The sequence below is a fragment of the Orycteropus afer genome, unplaced genomic scaffold (genome assembly GCF_000298275.1).
Source record: "Orycteropus afer afer isolate SDZICR_OR568_19922 unplaced genomic scaffold, OryAfe1.0 scaffold00048, whole genome shotgun sequence".
NCBI classification, from domain to species: Eukaryota; Metazoa; Chordata; class Mammalia; order Tubulidentata; family Orycteropodidae; genus Orycteropus; species Orycteropus afer.
The window spans coordinates 11,525,456-11,547,047 of record NW_006921635.1 but is presented as its reverse complement, the minus strand read 5'-3'; the positions used below and the strand labels follow the sequence as shown (position 1 = coordinate 11,547,047).

At 48.5% G+C, this 21,592-nt stretch overlaps 1 protein-coding gene across 1 annotated transcript in view; it reads left to right on the top strand.

Moving 5' to 3' along the window:
- The window catches only part of KSR2 (kinase suppressor of ras 2), a 516,639-nt gene that overhangs the window by 360,745 nt on the left and 134,302 nt on the right, over positions 1-21,592 (top strand). Inside the window, exons 6-7 of the mRNA XM_007938202.1 lie at positions 16,969-17,038; positions 21,168-21,251. Of these exons, the coding sequence (XP_007936393.1) occupies positions 16,969-17,038; positions 21,168-21,251 (154 nt within the window). The remainder of the gene's footprint in view (positions 1-16,968; positions 17,039-21,167; positions 21,252-21,592) is intronic.

The following is a 21,592-nucleotide window of genomic DNA, read 5'->3' as shown; positions in this document are numbered from 1 at the left end:
AGCTCTGGTGGCATAGTGCCTAAGGCATTTGACTGCTAACCAGAAGGCTGGCGGTTCAAACCCACCAGCCACTCCTCGGAAGGAAGGTTGGGCAATGTCCTTCCATAGAGATACCACCCCAGAAACCCAAGGAGGGGTCGCTGTGAGTTGAATGGACTCGACAGCAGTGAGTTTGGTTTTGGTTTGGCCAGTGAGAAGGGCTGCTAAGGAAAGCCGAAAACAAGTGCTGGGGCTGTTTTGGGGATGTTGTTGTTAGCCGTTGTCAAGTCGGCCCCCGATTCATGGCGACCCCGTGCAAGAGAACACGGTGGTCTCTGGTCCTGGGCCTTCCCCGTGATGAGTTGCAGATCAGACCATTGTGACCCCTAGGATTCCTTGGCTGATTCTCAGCAGGAGATTGCCAGGCCCTTCTGCCTGTGCCTAAGTCCAAAAGCTCCCCTGAACCCTATTCAACATAGCAACACACGAGCCTCCACTGGTAGATGGTAGTGGCCGCACATGGCGTGCACTGGCCAGGGACTGAGACAGGGCCTCCCGCACGGAAAGTGAACCTTGTACCCCTGAAGCTCCACTGCCTCACTCCCGGGACAGCTGCCTGCTCTGCATATCTGCTGGGTGCCAGGTACTTGCCTGACATGCTCGCACCGGATCCTTAAAGGAGCTCTGCAAGATGGGTCTCATCAGCCCCATTTCACAGGCACTGCTCAGAGAGAGGAAGGTGCAGGATCCACCTTCCTCAAGTGCAGCACAGAAGCGCAGCGTGGGGATCGCCACTACCATCTGTGTTTGTAAATCGCGTCTGTGTTGGCTGGAACACGTAGCCCACAATGTGTCTTTTCCCCCCTTTCTAGGGTCCCAAAGCCAAGCCAATGTGTAGACCCCACTCTGGGGTCTGCATGCCGCCCGCCAGTCCTTCCCCTACCCCACACCTGTCATGGATTCTGCTGTTTCTGTTGCTTTATTTCAACATGAGAACATTGACAATTGAAACTGATGGAGTGCAGGGTGCCTGTTTTTCTCCCTTCACGGGGATGTTTGCAGTGATGGCAGTGTGAGGCCTCTGCCTGTCAACTCTTGTTTTGTCCTCATTTAAGTCTGAGCCGGGAAGGGCAGGACAGGCTTCTTCCAATTAGCGTTTCAGGTCCAGGAGACAGGGCCTGGGCTGCGTGGTCTGAGACGGCTCTTCATTGCTGACCTGGCAGCCCTGCGTTTCTGTGTGCCTCCAGGCTGCATCTCCTCCTGCTCGGGGCTTCTCTCCCAGGAAGGGTGCCCAGGAAGGCCCCTGCCTGCTCTGCTTTTTTGTCTCCCTTCCTTTCTGATCATGTAAAGAGAGATGAGGAGGCGGCGCTGGTGGAGGACTACGAAGAAACGTCTGGTGATCTCTCCAAAAATCAGCCAGTGAAGGCCCTTTGGGTCCCAGCGGTCCCGTTTGCAGCCAGTCATGGGGGTGGTACAGGACTGGGCAGCATTTCATTTGTTGTGCATGGGGTCCCCATGAATCTGGGGTTGACTCGATGCTAGCCAACAACAATAACAAAGAGAGATCATGGAAGCCATACTCAGAATGGGGGCTTCCCATCCAGGTAGTTTGAAGTCCAGATCCCAGAAGGACATTTCCTTAGGGGACCCTGAGCCTCAGTTTCCCCATTTGTAGAATGGGATAATTAGTTCCTACCCCACAGGGTGAATCTTCTGTTGATTGATTCATTCATTCATTTATTCAGTAAATATTTAAGGAGATGTCTATCTGTATCCACCTCTGCACTAGGTGCTGAGAATACAGGAGGCCAGCCAAGGATGGCAGGAGATGTTCAAGTGTGAGGCTAACATTGTCATTGTCAGCCACTGTCAAGTCAGCCCTCGACTTATGACGACCCCTACACAAGGATATGACGTGCCGCCCAGTCCCGCGCTATCGCCATGGTTGGTTGAGGATCGCACCTCTGCGTGCCAGGTCCTGCCCAATCCCTGTGGTTGGTTGAGGATCACACCTCTGTGATCCACTGGGTTTCCATTGGCTGATTTCTGGAAGAAGATCCCCAGGCTTTTCTTCCTAGTCTTTCTTAGTCTGGAAGCTCCACTGAAACCTGTTCACCATCAGAGCACCAGGCAAGCCTTCATACAGACAAGTGGTAGCTTGTGTGAAGTGCATTAGCTAGAATCAAACCTGGATCTCCTCCATAGAAGGTGAGAATTCTGCCACTGACCCACCAGTGCCTCAGTTGAGTAGAAAGGATGCTATCATGGGGGCCCTTGAGCCAGTGATTTGGAAAAATCAAGTTTAGACCAAAACTCTAGAAAAGAGTGACTCATCTCATAATGCCACCATCTCTTGTAAGAAGTATTGGCCTCCCTCATGAGTGATCAACTCCCCTCCTACAGGACTCATCACATTCATCATTTCCTTCTTTTTTAAAAATAAATAAAATTAATAAATAATTTGCTGTATTTTTTGTGGTTGAGAATATACACAGCAGAACGCGCACCAACAATTTCTACATGTGTAATTCATTGACATGGATTATGTTCCCTGAGTTGTGCAACAATTCTCACCCTCCTTTTCTGAGTTGGTCCCCCTCCATTAAGATAAATTCACTGTCCCCTAAGTTTCCTGTCTAATCTTTCCAGTTACTGTTGTCAATTTGATTTAATACAGACAGTTCTTAAAAGAGCACAATGCTCAAGGCAGACGGTCTTTACTAAAGTTATTGTTTGGTTTTAAGAAGACTCCAGGGAATATTTTCTAATAAAAGTTCGAAGATTATCTCAGGGCAACAGTATCAGGGATTCATCCACTCTCCATGGTTTCAGAAAGTCTGGAGTCCATGAGAATTTGAAATTTTGTTTTGCATTTTCCCCCTCTTGATCAAGATTATTCTGTGGAATCTTTGATCAAAAGGTTCAATGGTGATAGCTGGGCACCATCCGGTTCTTCTGATCTCATGACAAAGGAGGGAGTTGTTCATGGAGCCAATTAACCACATATCACATACCTTCTTCCTAGTCCTCACTCTCTTTCCTCTGTTGTTCCAGGTGGATAGAGACCAATTATTGTGCTTGCAAGTTTTTAAGACCCTCAGCATTACACAATGAACTACGAGGTAGAAGAGAAGCACTAAATATGTTACTAGGCCAATTAACTGGGAAACTGTGACTCTAAACTTCAAAACTGAGAAACCAAATCCTGTAGAGATTTTGGTTGTACATAGAAGTCTCAGTAGCTACTCTCTCTCTTTTTTTTTTTTTTTTTTTTTGTAGATGTCTGTCATGCAACTTCTGCCACTTTAACTTTTTATAGGTAGAAAGGAGTTCTGGTAGCATAGTGGGTAAAGCATCTGGCTGCTAACCAGACGTTGGTGGTTCAAACCTACCAGGTGTTCTGCAAGAGGAAGATGAGGCAATCTACTTCTGTAAAGATTTACAGACTTAAAAACCCTATGGGGTCATTATGGTTGGAATAGGCTCGATGGATGGCAGTGGGTTAACTTGTTGATAACAGTTACAGTAACTGGCTGTGCAACCCTACCCTTAATCAACACAGTATTTCCATCACCATTAACCACCCACCCCTTTGTTATTCTTGGTAATTTATTTCCTGAATGCTTGCCAAATAAACCAAGGCAGATCTGCTACCCTCAAGAGGTTCTTCTCGGTTTCTAGATGTTAAGATTTTACTTCCTCGTATTTTAATTTTATTACCTTATTACATAAAGTGATCTTGACGTTTCTAAATGATCTGCTGCTCTTTCCTGACCACAGTGGTCAAATTATGTTGGGGGGAAATGTGAGGTGACAGTTTGGAGCGGGGATACAGAGTGAGGGACGAAAGACGGGTGGCCTAGGACATCTCATCTTCAGCTTTGAGGGACAATTGATAATTAATTGTCCCGTCACCAGTCCTTGGGTCTCACGGAATTAGAAACTCATTGCCTCACTTTTCTTGTCATGTCCCCCCACATTGGCCACACCTGCCCCCACGCCCCAGCACGCACACCCCAGCAACTGTTAACATCTTAGATTCTTCATCTGTCATCCCCACAAGGAAGATAATCACTCGTGTGGCACCAGGTCTCCTCCGATTGTTTGGCTGTGAGGTTAAGAATCCCTGATACACTTTAATAATTCAGCAGTGAGCACTTTATAAAATGTAATTAAATGCCTCAGCCATCTTCTCTCTTTTTACTGGCAGTGATATTTAATTGAGGCCATTGGAGGGGCCTGGAGTCAGTCACAGGTGCTGGCTTCGGAAGTCACATTGCCACTGGGAGAGGGAGTGATGTTACCACCGTCTACACCTTTGATTTACCACCAATTAAGGGAATCCCAGCTTGGCAGTTACCTGCCAGGACTCAGGCACAATGTGGTGATGGCTTTTTAAAAATGGGGAGAATGATTCTGGAGGGGGATATTAGAATAAATACATTCTCATTTTCTACCAGAGCTTGAAGGTACTTCTGGTTGAGCTTCATTTTTTCATTTTTTAACCATGCCTGGGGCCAGGAGGAACGGGTGATGGAGGAGCACTCAGCTCGCTCTTCTCTCCTGTGATGTCTTCTCCTCACTCCCTCGGCACTTACTTGCACCTCACGTGACCCTCTTTCTGCCATGCTACCATTTCCTCCTTTCACCCCTCACTGCCCACATGCCCTGTCACGGTAGGCTTCTACCTGGAAAGGCTCTGAGGAGGCCATTGTCTCTATCCCCCTCAGCCAAGAATACCACTACCACCCTTCAATCATCACTTAGAGGATTCCACAGTTGGCTCTCTTCTTTGCTAAAATGACAATCGATAATCTTATTCATTAACTCAGACGGAAGCAGTCAGAGCAGAGAGTAAATTTTCATGTCCCTCTGCTCCCGTGAGCTCACATGGACTTCAGCAGCAACAGGTCATTGGAGACGTTGCCTCTCATGGATTAGCTTACTAGGAGGCAGTGAGGGGTAGAAAGAACACAGGCTCGGGTTAGAGCCCTGTGGGTTAGAATGTGGGCTGGCTCCAGGTCTTCCGGTGCCTAGCTCTGCTCTTCTGTAAAATGGCTATTGAAGCAACACCCCCACAGTACCCTAGGATTAAGCAAGTGGAGAGGGTGACATGCACATTTTGGCTTAGAGAATACAGGCCATTTGTCTAAAGACTCTCACCATGTAAGGGGCAGAGATGGGTCTTGAATCCGGGTCTTCTTGCTCCAAGGAAAACCTTTCTGCTAATTGGCCATGAAGATGAGTTAATCTAAAATAGTGATCAGCACAGTTTTTTGGTAAAGGGCCAGTCATAAATCTTTTTGGTTTGGAGGCCATATGGTCTCTGTTGCAGTAACTCTGCCATTGTAGTGCAAAAGCAGCCATGGACAATATATCAATGAATGGGTGTGGCTGTGTCCAGTCCAACTATATTTAGAAAAACAGGTGGAAGACTGGATTTGGTCTGTGGGACCAGAGTTTGCCAACCCCTCCTCTAATCAGAGTTCATGGAGAGCTTTGTCACTGTCCAATGGGTGTGTTAATTCCAGAGGCAGAGTGACGATGACAACCACAACAGCAATAATAATGATACTATGTCCGGCACTCGGCTGAGTGCTGCTCCAGTGATATTACCCCATTGAATCCTCCTGATGGTCCTCAGAGGGAGATTTTATTACCCTCTTTTTCCAGGTGACAAAACTGAGAGGTGAAAGGTCACAAGGTCCCGTAACTATGAAGTGGCAGAGCTGGCATTTGTATCCAGGTCTGCTGACTTGAGAGACCCACCCACACTCTGTCTGGACTCCGCTGGGCGAGGGGATGCCCTGAAGGCCTTTCCCATGCAGAAACGAAGCCTGCTGCTGGGTCTTCGGTGCAGGTGCACACTCAAAGGCCTCATTGCTAGTTTACATCCCTGTGTGGCCCCCAACACGTGCAGGTTGGTTTGACCCTGGCACCTCCTTCCCTGCACAGTGCTTCCATTTCTGGACAGTACCTCACCATTGTCCTTTATTTTGACGGGATGCCCTGGGGGTACCCAGGAATCTCCTCTGAAATCCCTATGTATGATCTCTGCCATCAAGAGGGAGCAGCAATGACTGCCAACCAGAAGGCTGGCGGTTCGCACCCAGCAGCCGCTCCTCGGAAGGAAGACTGGGCAATCTACTTCCATAGAGATACCGCCTTGGAAACCCAAGAAGAGGTCGCTATGAGTCAGATCTGACTCAAATGTCAGTGAGGGTTTTGAGTTAGCACCTGTTACCGCCATCAGCCCCCCATGGCACAGCACTCTACACAGCCCTACCACCACCTACACACTCACCAGTGCCAAGTGGTTCCCAGAGGCCTCCATAGCCAGCAGGGCCCCCAGCTGAGGAAGTCTGCATCTTGGAAAGTGGTTTGCAGTTGTTTCAGGGAGAACATTGTGGCCAAGTACGCAGAGAAACTCCATTCGGCATAAAGTCTCATGGAGATATAACCTTTAGAGACAGCATGTAATTAAAGTACTTCCAGAGCTGGTGTATTTGAATTGGATATTAAAGCAAACAGAGTCATACCTTTCGACATGAGTAATATCATGAGCAGCTTCTGTCAAGTATTGGTTGGCATCTTGGATAAGTCAGTGGGATTTTTGCTGGGGACTGGCGTGTGGCCCGAAAAGAAAAGATCAGTGGCATAAGTTTTATTAGTTTCAGGTATCTTCAGTCCCAAAGAATGTGCTAGTTGATTTGAATACAGCGCACCTGCTGAGTTCCCCTGTCCCTGGTGTACCTGGGCTGGGAGCTGCAGGGCAGTCTGGAACTTCCGTTTCCTTTGTGCATTACTGAGCATGAGCCCAAGAGTCTCCCTGTCCTAGCTTGAGCCCTGGCTCCACTACCTGAAACGTAATGCTGGGATTAAATAAAGTACATCCAATGCTTTCCATCTAAATCAGGCAGTGGATGCTCAGTAAATGTGAACATTGCTGTTAATGATGTGATGTGGTCCAACATCTCTGAAAAAAAAAAAAAAAAAGCCAAACTCACTGCCATCGAGTCAGATTCGACTCATAGCAACCCCTCCTTGGGTTTCCAAGGCAGTATCTCTACGGAAGTAGAATGCCCAGTCTTCCTTCCGAGGAACATCTCTAGCTGCGTGGAAATATTTAAGGATAAGACAGCTTCTCATCTCACTAAGGGGGCTTAGAGACTCCAGGACTGCAGAAGACAGTTTATTGTGGTTCCTTCCAGCTCAAGGACTGTATGATCTAAAAAGTAATTTTTATAGTTGTCTCAGAGGGGACGTTGTATAGGGAGGCCATTTGGCATAGAAGTGCATAGCCAGGCTTTTGTTTTATAGGACTCTGGGCCTATCTACCAGCTATGCGACTTTGGACCACTTACTCATCTTCAGTTTCCTCATCTGTCAGCTGGGGCTATACCTGTCCCCATGGCCATGCTCAGAGGATTTGGATTGAATGAAGAAATACCTGCAAAGGTCTGGCAGAGGCAGGCACTCTGGATATGAACAATCAACAAAATTGAACACTCTTTCCATGTGGGCCAGCACACTGAACACTCTGCCAACTTAATCCCAGCCAACCCTCAAACAGCCTCATGCAGGCCCTGTTATTAATCCACATTGTTTTCATGATGCCACCGAAGCTCAGAGAGGCTCCTTCTTGTCCATGGACACACAGCAGACCACTTTCCAGACCTGCCTCAATTTTCCATCTATACAATGGAGATAATGTTTACTACCTTTCCCACCATACAGGAGTATCTTGAGAAGTAATCAGTTTAGATTCCAGGTCTCACAAAGAGTGCCTCCAAGAGTTCCCAGGGCTGTGCTAGTTTCTACTTGTGGTGCAGTGAATTACTTAAGATGCCCCTTCTAGCCATGCACAGTCTTGTGACTCCTGCAAAATGATTGGGTAAGACTGTGCAAATGAAGTGCCTGTGGCCCCCAAAGGGAGTAGACAGCATTACTAATAATGCAAATAAGGTGTATGGAACCCTAACAAGGGATTGGTCAGTTTTGCCATCCTGCTAGGCTTAAAAAGAGAGCCAATCCCAGAGCAGAGGGAAGACCTCACTAACACCAAGAAAAAACAACCAGGGTCACTGTGCTGAGAACCTCTTAGACTCAGGAGATAAGAACTGTAACACCAGAGATGGCTCAAGACAGCAGGAAGTGGTAGCAAGTGTGGCAGAGAACTCTCAGCAGCAGAACCAGGAGACCAGGAGGAAATGGTGCAGTGGGCTTCCTGGCCCATGGAGCAGGAGTGGTGAGCACCTTCAGGCAGGAGGCTTGCTGGTGGAGTGAGGTGCCTCCAGGCACTTGTCTGTGGAGCCAGGCTCGCTGACCCTGCTGATGGAGAGCTGAGTGCATGCCAGCAAAGTTTTGCTGGAACAGTAGGGTGCCTCCAGGCAGTTGCCTGTGGAGCTAGGCTTGTGGAACCCATGCAGAGCTTGGCTTACCAACCCACAGATGGAGAGAGCTCGACTCATTCGGGCTGAGGCTTGCTGGTGGAGTGGACTGCTACTGACTGCTTGCTGGTGGAGCTAAAGAGCTTTGTAATACTTGCTCAAGCAGGACAGAGGCCAGGTGGGCCCAGGAAGCTAAGGGACCAACGGCTGAGAGGCCCAAAGCCAGGGAGAGGCCTGCCTGTGGACATGGCCAAGAAGCTGTCCTAAGTCGGTTCCTGATCCTGCATTGTAATCTGGTACTTCCCTGATTAACTCCATAATTATGAGTGTTGTCTGCGAGCTCTATGTGGCCATTGCCACAAATTATCAAACCCAGCAAAGCAGCAGAGAGCATCATGGGAGGGCGGCTCGTGTCAGAACTGATGAAAAGATTGGTGAGAGGAGGTATGCCTGAACTCTGCCTCATAGGAATTGACCTTGGGCTGTTGATCTTAATTTTCCCTCCCCCTCATGAAGTTAGATGAAGAGGTCAGACGCTGCTGCCACACCACTTTCCTTACATTGCTTAACTAATGAAAGAGCTGACTTGATTACTGATTCAACCATCCATCCCTCCATCCCTCCATCCCTTCCTCCCTCCACTGAGCACATGTTTATCATCTGTGCATTTGTCTCTCAAGCTCAACCCTGGGGACCATGGTGGAGGAGACCTAGGTCTGTCCCCCAAGAGCACTCAGCCTAATATGTTTTCTCCTCATAGTAGACGAATGATGAAGAATAGTATTTAAAATCTGCTTTGCCTCCTTCCCAGAGCCACCTCTTCATCCTTCCCGCCCTGGGAATGGGACTGTATCTCCCACTGATGGTGCCTTTAGGAACTGTCCTCTAAGAAGGTGGATCTGCACTGTAGCAGATCTTCCAATGTGACGAGTTGGTGGGCTCAGGGCAAAACACTTCACCCCAGCCTCCTTTAAGGCCAAGGAGGCAGAAAGCATCCTGTTGATTCTTTGAAAAGAACACAGGCTGTGGCGGTAACTCACACTCCCTGCCCTTTTCCAGGGCCACTGGATGGGGTCTGGATTTTTCACTGGGGATTGTGGGTAGGGTCATGACAGATAAAATGGAAGGGGCTGGGCTGGAAGAGAGAATGGCATCGTGACACTTGAGGTTGATGCTTAGGGTGGGAGTTTGGGTGGGGTGAGGGTAAGGGGTTGAGGGAGTCTTGCCCTCATCTTCAAGTGACAGTCTAGAGGGCTGGTCTCGCCTCAGCCGCCAGAGGGAGCTCTTACATTTGTAAGGCTGAGCACAGAGGTCTCCACCTCTGTTCTAATGTTCAGTGTTCCCATCGCCTTAAGACAAACCCCAAACTCCGTCCATTTTCCACTCATGGAATGCATCACTGCCTGAAATGATCTTGCAGTTGTATTCATGACTGACTTCCCCTCTGTAAGTGCAGAGGATTTGATTATCTTGCTCCCCAGTGTCTAAAACCACGTCTGCCACGTGAGAGGTGCTGTAACAAATGACACAAACTTCATGACTCAAAAGTACCATCTTATGGTTCTGGGGATCAGGAGTCCAACACGGGTCTTATGGGGCTAAGGTGCCACACTGCTCTGGAGGAGCCTTTTCCAGGCCTTTTCCTGCTTCCTGAGGCTGCTCACATTTCTTGGCTCATGGCCCCATCCATCTTCAAGTCTAGAAGTCACATTGGTCCAGCCTCTGCTTCTGTCTTCACATCTCTGTCTCTGACTCTCCTGTCTCCCTTTCTGCCTTATAAGGACTCTTACAGTTGCACTGTGCCCACCAGATAGTCCATCTCAAGATACCTTAGTGTAAGCACATCTACAAAGTCCTTTTTGCCATGTGAGGTAACATCGCCACATGTTCGGTGGATCTGGATGTTAACATCTTGGTGGGGCATTGTCTTGCTCAGTCAAACATTGGTTGAGTGACTGCATGAGTGACTGAGGAATGAACAACATGCTGTTGCAGCCCCTAGACCTCTAGGGTCCTTCCCTGAGCTCAAGAGGGTCGATGCTCTTCCTTTCCATTGCTTTCCCCAGACAGAGGTAGGACACTGACAGTATGGAATAAGTGGGACTCCATGTATCCATTTGGTTCCTGTCTATGGTTTAAACCCCAACCCAGTCACTTGTTGTTAGGTGCCATTGAGTCATCTCCAACTCAGTGTTGACCCTGTGTACAACAGAACAAAACACTGACTGGTCCTGTGCCAACCCCACAATCTTTGCTCTACCTGAGGCCATCGTTGCAGCCACTGGGTCCATCCATCTTGTTGAGGCCCTTCCCCTTTCTCATTGACCCTGCTCTTTACTAAGCATGATATCCTTCTCCAGGGAATGGTCCCTTCAGACAACATGACCAAAATAGGTGAGATGAAGTCTAGCTATTCTCACTACCAGGGAGCATTCTGAGTGCACTTTTTCCAGGACAGATGTATTAGTTCTTCTGGCAGTCCATAGCACTTTCAGCATTCTTCGCCAGCACCACAACTCAGAAGCATCAGTTCTTCTTTGGTCTTCCTTATTCATTGTCCAGCTCTCACATGCATATGAGGCGATTCAGAACACCATGGCTGGAGTTAGGCACACCTTAGTCTTACTAGCTATGGACAATTGCTTATTGTTTCTAAGCCTCAGTGTTTCCATCTGTGAAATGGGTTTGAAATTAACTGTCACTTATTGAGCCCTAGCTATGTGCCCTGAATTAACAATCCCAGTGTTCACCTAGTATAACTTCTACATCTCCTCATTGATGAAGTGGGGCAAATGGTAACAGCTGAGCCGTGTCATTGCATTCTATGGATTATCCTTGTTGATGGCTGCCTTAGAGCGGGCCCAAGTCATGGCGACCCATGCACAACAGAACCAAAGTCTTTCTGGTCCTGCACCAGCCCCGTGATCAGTCCATCTGACCGTTGTGACCCACAGGGTTTTCCTTGGCTGATTTTTGGAAGTGGCTTGCCAGGCCTTTTTCCAGGTCCATCTTGGTCTGGAAGCTTCCCTGACACCTTTTTAGCATCATAGCAGCAACTGCCCCTCCACTGACAGACGAGTGGTGGCTGCACATGAGTGGCATTGGCTGGAATCAAACCTGTCTCTCACGTGGAAGATGAGAATGTTACCACTGAGCTCCAGTGCCTCTACTGGGTGCATTAAATGAGATAATACATGTGAAGGGCTTTTTTGGTGCTAGTACTCAGTACATGGTAGTTTTTTTTTTTTTTTTTTTTTTTAAAGCACATCTTTTATTTTTTCCCATTTTAAAATTTCGTTTATACAGGTTCTCCCTGCTATCTGAAAGGAGAGCATTCATTCCTAGGAAAACTTGCATGAGCTGAAATGGTGTAAAGTGAAGAAGCCATTACCATTAATATATATGGGAAAAATGTTTGAGTGCTCCTAGACCCCAAAAGGGGAGCTCTGGTAGCATAGTGCCTAAGGCACTTGACTGCTAACCAGAAGGCTGACGGTTCAAACCCACCAGCCACTCCTCGGAAGGAAGACGGGGCAATCTACTTCCATAGTGATACTGGCTTGGAAACCCAAGGAGGGGTTGCTATGAGTCAGGTCTTACTCAAGGGCACATAACAACAACAACAGACCCCAAAAGTAGGAGTTCTGGTAGCATAGTGCCTAAGGCACTTGACTGCTAACCAGAAGGCTGGCAGTTCAAACCCACCAGCCACTCCTCAGAAGGAAGTTTGGCCAATCTACTTCCGTAGTAATACCGCCTCAGAAACCCAAGAAGGGGTCACTATGAGTTGAGTCCAACTCAATGGCACATAACAACAGACCCAAAATGTAGGCTACCAAATCATACCAAGTAATATATTAAAGCTAACATAACACATGAAGCACTGTGCTACCAGAGTGCCCATAGTTCACACACACAGTTCAAAGCTGCGGTGGCTTAATGCTGAGTGTAGTTCCTGGGGAAGGAGCTTGGCAGTGCCCCTCTCTCTGCTGGTGATGCCGCCTCTTTAGAGGCACACTGCAAAACAAACACTGCATACTCATTTCGCCTTTTGCCTTTTTTTCGTAGAAACGAAAATCCTCTTTGGATTTCTTTTGGTTAGCAAAAACAGGTCCTAATGTAGGTCTTTCTTCGTAAAAGTGAAGTGGCCTAAAGCGAACTTTCCAAGCGCAGGGGATCCCTGTATTATTATTGCTTCTCCTTGTCACTTTCCTCCTCTTCCTTCCCTTTCTCACTGCCCGTCTCTCTGCAGTGCCCTGTCCGCACCCTTATGTGTTCTCCCTATGCCCGACTCCTCTGTTAGCCTGATTTCAAGTTCTCCAGGTTGGAGTCTGAGTTTTTCATTTCAAAGCTCTGAAGAGCAGAGATGCTTATTAACGTCCATTCCTTCTGTTGGCCTTCTGTTTGTAAGTCTGGCTACCAGGGTGGTTGCAAACACCAGGGCCTCCGAGTTATCCCTCTTCTGAGTGGATCTGCTGTCTCTACGAGGGTATGGACAGCAGGCTCTACAGAAGGAAGAAGAAACCTCCTCCCTTGTCCACGTTGCACTGCCCTGAAAATGAGAATACCTAAAAAGAAATATCTCTTACTCTACCTCAGGGACTGAGGGCACCAGGGATGCAAATCCTGCCGCTGTGTCTGCATGACTTATTATCAGAAAATGAAAGATGAAAAGAAGCTTTTCCTCAGCTATGGAGACATCTTAATAGGTGCTTTGATTGTTAAACAGAAGTTTCTGTATCAGTTTAATTGCTGTAAATGTTGTTTGCCTTCTCTGTTATGATAAGGCCTGGGTTTTCATAGATTCTCCCCCCTCTCTCTTTAAACGGGTTTTGTTTGCTTTGAAGCTCACATTGGCAAGTTTAATGAAATCCAAATGAAGAAAGCAAAGAGAGGGTCTCAGAGTTCAAATCCTCACACCCACGTAGAAAGCCGTGTGGAGGTTATTATTGCTTGAGACTAATGATGCTGCAGCCGCTTAATGTAATCGACAGAATTCACCCCTTTACAGATATTGGGAAATGAATCCAAAGTATTAAACTTAATTACATCTTCTTTTTCGAGAAGATGCTGTAATTGAGAATAACAGAATAACTAGGATACGAATCGAACAGTGCTTATAATAAAAGAAGATTTGTACCCTGATGACTGCAGCTTCAGAGACAACATCTGGGTTTTTTTGTTTGTTTGTTTTTAGGGGAAGGGGAGTAGAGAGATCAAGAAGCATCTTGATCAGGGTTTGCAACCTTGGCATCATTGAAATTTGGGGCTAGGGGATTTTGTTTCGTGGGGGCTGTCCTGTGCCATGTAGGATATTGCACAGCATCCCAGGCCTCTGCCCACTGAATGCCAGGAGCACTTGATGCCCAGTGGTAGCAATCAAAAATGGCTCTAGACACTGCCAAATGTCCCCAGAGGGAGATGCAAAGTGCCCCAGTTGAAAACACGGGTGTAGGGGTTCCTGGAGGACTTGCGAACAATTGTAGAACAATTCCTTGAAGTCGCTGTGCTGGGGCTGTGTGACCTTCAGCAAGCCACCACAGCTCTCTGAGCTCCTGTACCCCCCTTTGTGCAGTGGGAATAGCGATAGCATGAACCTCACAGAGGCCTAGCTGCCTGGTGTGGACTGCACACATAATGCCCACTACATCCTGACTTCTCAACAGACACAGGCTGTTTTTATTGCAATAACCTTGGATTCAGCAACCATGTATGAAGGGGTGATACAAAGACAAGGAGGACGTAGTTCCTGCCCTCGCAGGGGTGACAGATACATGCAGACTTGGTACCACCCCGTTATTCATGGCAAACACTGCTAATCCATCTTGGTGCTCTTCCCAGTCACGCCTCAGAGTCCTTCTCAACACACCTCCCTCGAACCAAATCAAACCCACTGCCATCAAGTTGAGTCCAACTCATAGCGACCCCCCAGGGTTTCCAAGGCTGTCAATCTTTACAGAAGCAGACTGCCTCATCTTCCCACAGAGCAGCTGGTGGGTTCCAACCATCAACCTTCTGGTCAGCAGCCAAATGCCTTAACCACTGCCCCACCCAGCTCCTCACACATCTCTCTAGACATTCACTGTTACTGGCGGTAATAGTCCGTGACAGGGAACTCATCTGGCACCCCTACTTTGTAGATTTGCACAAGGGGCCTTCCTGTCTACACTAACCCTGCTCCCTAGCACAGCCCTCCCACCTCGGCCCCCCGAGCACTGGGAAAGCAGCTTCTGGGGTAACAAGTAGCATCTTCCCCCCACATGTGACTTCAGTCCCCAGAGGTGGGAGAGAGAGGATGGAAAGCATGCTCTTTTTCAAAAACAACAACTTCTTTTTCTTGCCATTTTTGTTTCTATCAGTCCACTATTGTAAAAAGTCAAGGAAAAGTTTATATATGGAAGGAAGATTTCTTTGTTGGTTATCAGGGAAGGGAAGAGAAGGGAGACTAAATTTCCAGATAAGTTGTGGTGGGGATATGTGTGTGTGTGTGAGTGTGTGTATAGCCCTGGTAGCATAGTGCCTAACGCACTTGACTGCTAATCAGAAGGCTCGTGGTTCAAACCCACCAGCCACTCCTGCCCAAGGAAGGTTGGGCAATCTACTTCTGTAATGATACCGCCTCAGAAACCCAAGGAGGGGTTGCTATGAGTCGGGTCCGACTCGATGGCACATAACAACAACAACAATGTGTGTGTGTATACACACACACACACACACACACACACACACACATATATATATATATATATATATACCAAAGATTATTAATGGTTACCAGAGGTAGGAGGGAGGGGGGGAAAGGGGAGGCTTTTGTTTGAGGAGCTGATGTTGGACTATTTTGGAAAGGATAGCAACTATGGTAGCACAACATGAAAAATATCATCAATATCCCTGAGCTGTAAATGGAGAAGTTGTTATGGGGAAGGGTCTTGTGCATGTTTTCACCACAATAAAAGAAGTAAAAAGAAATGGATGCCAGTAGTAACATTGACTTGGGCTTGGTGTCATCTAGTCTTCAGTTAAATAAGAGGAAATTCCACAGGAGGGTTTGGATTATTGTATCATCCTGTCCCCCTCTTGGGTTTTCTCTGTCCTTTAGAGTTTGGAGACTCATTAGCTCTCCCCAGTTTTTACAAGGGCAGGGTGGAAGTTTCTGGAAACAGCTTTCAGATGGCTGCCCACTGTCATTAGACAGAAGGGAGGAGGGAGCAGGGAGCGGGCTGCGGTTAAATGTTCCCTGGGGAGTTCAGACATGCCTGCTCCCTGCTCTCCGGTGAGCGTGGCACTCCAGAGCAATCGCTGGGAAAAATGAGGTGCGTGTACAGCCTGGAAAAGGGAGCTGGCTCCCTCCATCTGACCTGAGAAATGGGAGCTGGCGTGTGGGTCACCCGTTCACGTCTCCTGTCCTAGCTGGTGGAGACTTCATTGGCAACTCCAGTTCATTTACACTGTCGTTCCACACTTCACTGCAGCCTGCAAGGCCCGGGAGGAGGGGGGTGCAGGTAGTTGGGCAGATGGGGTAAAGGTGCTCAGGGTCTGCTGATGAGACAGACACCTCGTCTGCCTGAAGTCTGTGTGATTTATGGTTCTATCCACCCACCCACCCACTAATCTTTCTGTTCACCCACCCACTCATCTATCCATCCACCCACCGGTATCCATCCACCTACCCTTCAATCTGTCCACCTACTGATCTATCCATCCACACATCTGTCCATCCACCCACCCATCTGTCTATCCATCCATCCACTCATCTATTCATCCATCCACCTATCCATTCATCCATCAGTTGATCCACTCACCCACCCACCTACCCCATCTATCACCCCATCCACCGATCAATCCATCTATCCATCCATCCATCCATCCATTCATCTATCTACCTGCTCATTCATTCACCTACTCATCTATCTATCCATCCATCCAGTTACTGTGGCATGATTTTAGGTAGTACATGGTTGGAGAGTTCAAAAACAGTTACCTATGCTATGCAGAAGGTGGTACACATTTAGAGTTTGCTTTTAAGATGAACGTATTTAAACAAACAAAAATGAAATCAACTAAAACATTAAGTAAATAATTTTATGGACTGTATAGGGGCATGACAAAAATTAGGATGGCGGTATATTTGGGACAAATTGCCATTATACTTTTGCATGCAAGTACTCCTGCCCTAAAGTCCCCCAAACCTGAATTCACAGCCTCTATGCAGTCCACTACATGTATGACCTGAGGCAAGTGACTTCCCCTCTCCAAGCCTCATCTATAAGATCTATAAGATCAACTCCATCTGGGGAGTTGTTTTGAGGATATAATGAACTACAGTATGTGAGTCTGTTGGCATGTGCTTGGCACACGACAAGTGCTCTGCAAATGGAAGTGGGGCTCAAGTTTATTTTTCTCACTTCTTTCAAGTGCTCCTACCCTGGGGCGTGAGTTGAGGCAACAGTGTTCGTTTGGTTTTGGTGTGGTGAGTCAGGGCCGTTAGGAACCTTCTTGAGACCGGTAACCCTCCCTTTGCTTCTCAGGGCTTGGCCAGAGCCCACCTGAGCCTCTGACCTTCTATTTAACATGTTCCTCTCCTCTCCTCTCCCTGCAGACACTCTGTCAGTGCCACGCTGGTCCCCGCAGATCCCGCGCCGAGACCTGGGCAACTCCATCAAGCACAGGTAGGTGCATTGCTGCCCGCCACCCTGGACGGGGAGGGGCGGGGCTGGCCTCTGGCCCTTGACAGGATGGGGAAGGCAGGACAGCGTTTTGCTCCAGCTTCTAAGTCACCATGTCTCCCTCTCCTCTGCCGGGCTGAACCTTGATGTGGCTGCCAGGGGACCAAGATGTCTGCTGCTTATCCATGTAGCCCTTATACAATTAGCATGTAGCAATTAAAAACAAGGGCTCTGGAGCTAGGCTGGTCTGTCTTCCAATCCCAGCTGGTAAAGCTTTGCAACCTTGAAGGAGCTGCTTACCTTCACTGAGGATCCCTTTTCTCATCAGGTAATTCTGCCTACCCTGTAGGGTGGTGATGAGGATGAAATGAGATCATATATGGAAAGGGTCTAGCCCAAGGCCTGGTATTACCTTTGAGGTCAATGCTTTGTCTTCTCATTTTGGGTCTCCCACTCAAAAGACACAAGCCAAGGCTTAGGGCCTGACAGGCCAAACTCAGAAGTGCTCACTCTCTGCTGAGGTGTGGGACAGTCCAGGGCTAGGCACACAGGACTATTTCTCCAGGGGTATACCTGCCCACCCCTTTTTGGGGGAGGAAGGAGCCCCAGGGTTTGCATATAGCAGTCATCCCTCAGAAGATGGTCTTTAACTTTCCACTTTTTATTTCATAAACCTCACAATGTGGCAGGCGGGGCAAGTATGGCGATGCCCATTTGGCAGATGGAGAAACTGAGGCCTGGGGTAAGGAGTGTTAGATCCAAAAGCCCACTAGCCTCAGTGCTTTGTGTTCCCTTGATACCACTGCTGAGAGGTTTCTTTGCACCAGGGCCTCTATGAACTAGCTAAGGGAACTGTTGGCACCTTTGTGGGTTCTTTGGACTAGTGTTTAGAGTTTCTATGTGGGGTTGCAGCCCTGAGTAAGATGTAAAGTCTGTGTCCTTGAGAAGCTCCTGGCCTAGCGGAAGGAGAAGTAAACAGTTAAATGGACCATGGTAACACAGAGGCCTGAGGGCCATCAGGGGTAATGCCAGAGGCAGCCACGTAGCTATGGCGGGGGTGAGGCAGGAACACACCCACTCTCCCAGGAGGGCACCTCATCCACAGTTTTTGGAAGAAATATGTTGATGTTGTGGTGCTGGCTAAGAATGCTGAGAGTACCATGGACTGCTAAAAGAACTAACAAATCCTTCCTGGAAGAAGTACAGCTGGAATGCTCCTTGGAAGCAAGAATGGCTAAACTTCATCTCACCTACTTTGGTCATGTTGTAAGAAGGGACCATTCCCTGGAGAAGGATATCATGCTTGACAAAGTGGAGGGACAATGGAAAAGGGGAAGGCCCTTGATGAGATGGATTGACACAGTGGCTGCAACGATGGGCTCAGGTATAGCAAGGATCGTGGGGCTGGTACAGGACTGGGCAGTGTTTGGTTCTGCTGTACGTGAGGTTGCTATGAATCAGAAATGACTCAATGGCACCTAACAACAACAACGTTGATGGAACCATTGTTAAGACTCATGAGAAAACATTGGTGGAAGCAGTGAGAAGTGTGTGACAGAAACGTCAGTGATCAGGTGAGGAGATGTGGAGAGAAGGGCACCCAAGCAGAGCCCATGTTTATGTTTGCATCCCCCTGGCTAGGCTCTGACCTTGGCCCTGGCTGGGCTCCTCAACTTGGACCTGCTCCGCCCCCCACCCCTCCCATGGCCACGCCCTGGCTCAGCTCTGCCCCTTTCTCAGTCATGCCCCTTGTCTCCTCCCTGTCCTGGTCACTGTCTCCACTCCAGCCTCCCTCTTCCCCTTTGTAAACCTGTTTGCCACTCCCCCTTGTCTCTATCACACCCTCAAGACTGGCCCCACACAGAACAGGTTCTGCCCCTTAGCTTGGCCCTCATCTTGAGGCTTAATCTCACCTTTGGTTGGGCCAGACCTCTGTCTCTGCCATGCCCCTGGAGCGGCCCCACCTGGATCAGCTCTGCCTCTTGGCTCACCCTGCCGCCAGGCACTCTGACCCTAAGGTTGCAACCAAGACATACCCCACACTCAGATGCAGATGTCCAGAGGAGGAAAGCCACCTGATGATCTTGGGGCATTAGGAGCTTCTGAGAGGAGGTGAGAACGGGATGACCTATTACTCTTCATTGTGAGGATGGCACAGGACCCGGTAGGGTGTCGTTCTCTTGCACAGAGGGTCTCTGTGGATCGAGCCAGCTCCATGGTACCTAACAACATGACATTACTCTTCAGTCTCTCCCTGTGTTTCCAGCCGTGGCTTCATCCCAGCCTTGGTGCAAAAATGAAATTAAATCCCATTCACAGTCACCTCACCAGAACCAGGGAAGAGGGAGAGCTGGTCAGGGGAAGGAAGGGCTCAAAATGAGTGAAAACTTCCACCTGCCACTCACCTGCTGCCCTCGATTCCATGGCTGGGTTTGAACCAGTAGCCTTCTGGTTAGCAGTCAAATGCGTGAGGCACTACGCCACCACAGCTCCTGATTCCATGGCGAGTGGGTGCAAAACATTTCCCAGAGCTGCCAAACCTACAAAACAGACCCCATTAAACTCTCTGTCCCTACCCCAGGGAGGTACACACACTCCTTAGAACAATCAACCACAGGAGATCTAAAGGGCAGCGTTTGCCCAGGGATGAAGCTCAGAAGCAGGAAGGAATAGGAAAGAAGGAGGAAGGGGAACAGGAAACAGGGAGGAAGTGGGAGAGGCTGTTACATTGTGGGGATAGTGATCAGTGCCACAAGACTAAAGGTGTATGGATTGTTGAATGGAAAACCAATTTGCTCTGTAAACTGTCACCCAAATCACAATGAGAAGGTTAAACAAACAAACAAACAACAACAACTCTCCCTATTGAAAGGACAGGAAGGGTCTTAAGCAGCCCGTCCCTAACTGGAGGAAGTTTGCCTGGCAACAGGAGTGGGTGCTGGGAGGTTTCTGTTTGCTTAGATACGGACACTGGGCTGCCGAGGCTGCCGATCTTTCTGTTCGGAGGGTCACTGACCCAGATCAGGCAAATGGTGCAGCGGAGAAGACGCACCCTTTCCCTTAACATCCCTGAGCACCAAGTTACGTAATCACCTCCAATGTGCGTTTGGACACTCTGAGGCAGTGGAGATGAGATACAACTCCTGCTGACAGTAACAAAAATTGAAAATTAAATTCAACTGTGACCTGGCAAACTTCAGTACTTTTCTTGGGCCCAGCCCTGCGGCTGCCTCCTCTCTCTCGGGGAAGCAAGCGCCCTCATGGCAGGAGGAAGCTAGTGTAACGTACCTGCTCTCCGTAGGTCCACAGCTATGTATTACTAAAATAATAGTAAAGTGGCTGTGTAGTTGTCCCAGCTCTTGGAGACCCTGCATGGGTCAGAGTGGCACTGTGCTCCGTAGGGTTTTCTGTGGCTGATTTTCTGGAACAGATGACCAGGCCTTTCTCCCAAGAAGCCCCTGGGTGGACTTGAACCTCCAGCCTTTTGGTTAATCGTTTGCACCATCCGTGGACTCCAGCTGTATATAAGAAGCCTCTAAATTGCCCTGTGTTGGCAGCAAGTAGTGTGGTTGAAAGAGGGGGTGAACTGATGGTCTAAAAAGGCCTTTAGGGGGCTCTTCTCTGCTACTAAAATTCGGGGTGTGAGCTTTTTGAAGCTCTCCAGGTCACAGGACCAGCAGTGACCAGGAATGACTCCGCTGCATGTCCTGGAGAACCCATGTTGGTCTGTAGTTTTCTGAGGCCATTTCAGCCCCGCTCATTGCTCCGTCCCAGAAGTTAACTTGACATATTGCAGGACAGGAAGTGCTGTTTGTTGAACAAATGGGTGACTATTATGAAGGGTCAAGGCAGCCATATAGTCACACCCAGTTCCTTGAGCACACTGCATTCCAGGTATGACCTCATGGAATCCTGCCAACATCCTGTGAGGTCAATACTGTTATCATCCCCACTGTAGCAATAAGGAGACCGCAGCTCTGGGGATTTAAGCAACTTGCGTAAGTCACAGATCCGAGAAGAGGCATGGAATCCAGGCCCAGGTACCGTGGGAGCTCCACATGCTTGCCCTTTAAGCAGTCCATCCTCCCAGAGATCAGCCTCACCCTTAAACGTTTCTGTCTTTCTTCCACAGGTTTTCCACCAAGTACTGGATGTCTCAGACCTGCACAGTCTGTGGGAAAGGGATGCTTTTTGGCCTCAAGTGTAAAAACTGCAAGTAAGTGGCCACCCCTTGAAGTAACTTTCCATGGTACCTAAACTCAGTCAGAGCCACTCCGGGCCCGGAAGTAGCTCATGGGAGCTTGGTTTGGTAACTCTCTGAAGAGTCACTTGCTGTGTTTTCCAGAAATGAGTCTTAAATGAACCTCCACCTTTGGGGCAGGGGGCTGGGAGAGCAATTCTGAGTAAGAACCATAGCTGGTGGGAAACCAAAAACCAAACTCACTACCGTGGAGTCGATTCGACTCACAGTGACCCCTCCTTGGGCTCCCAAGGTGATATCTCTATGGAGCTAGATTGCCCAATCTAGCTGGTGGAAGGTGCTGGAAATACATAAAG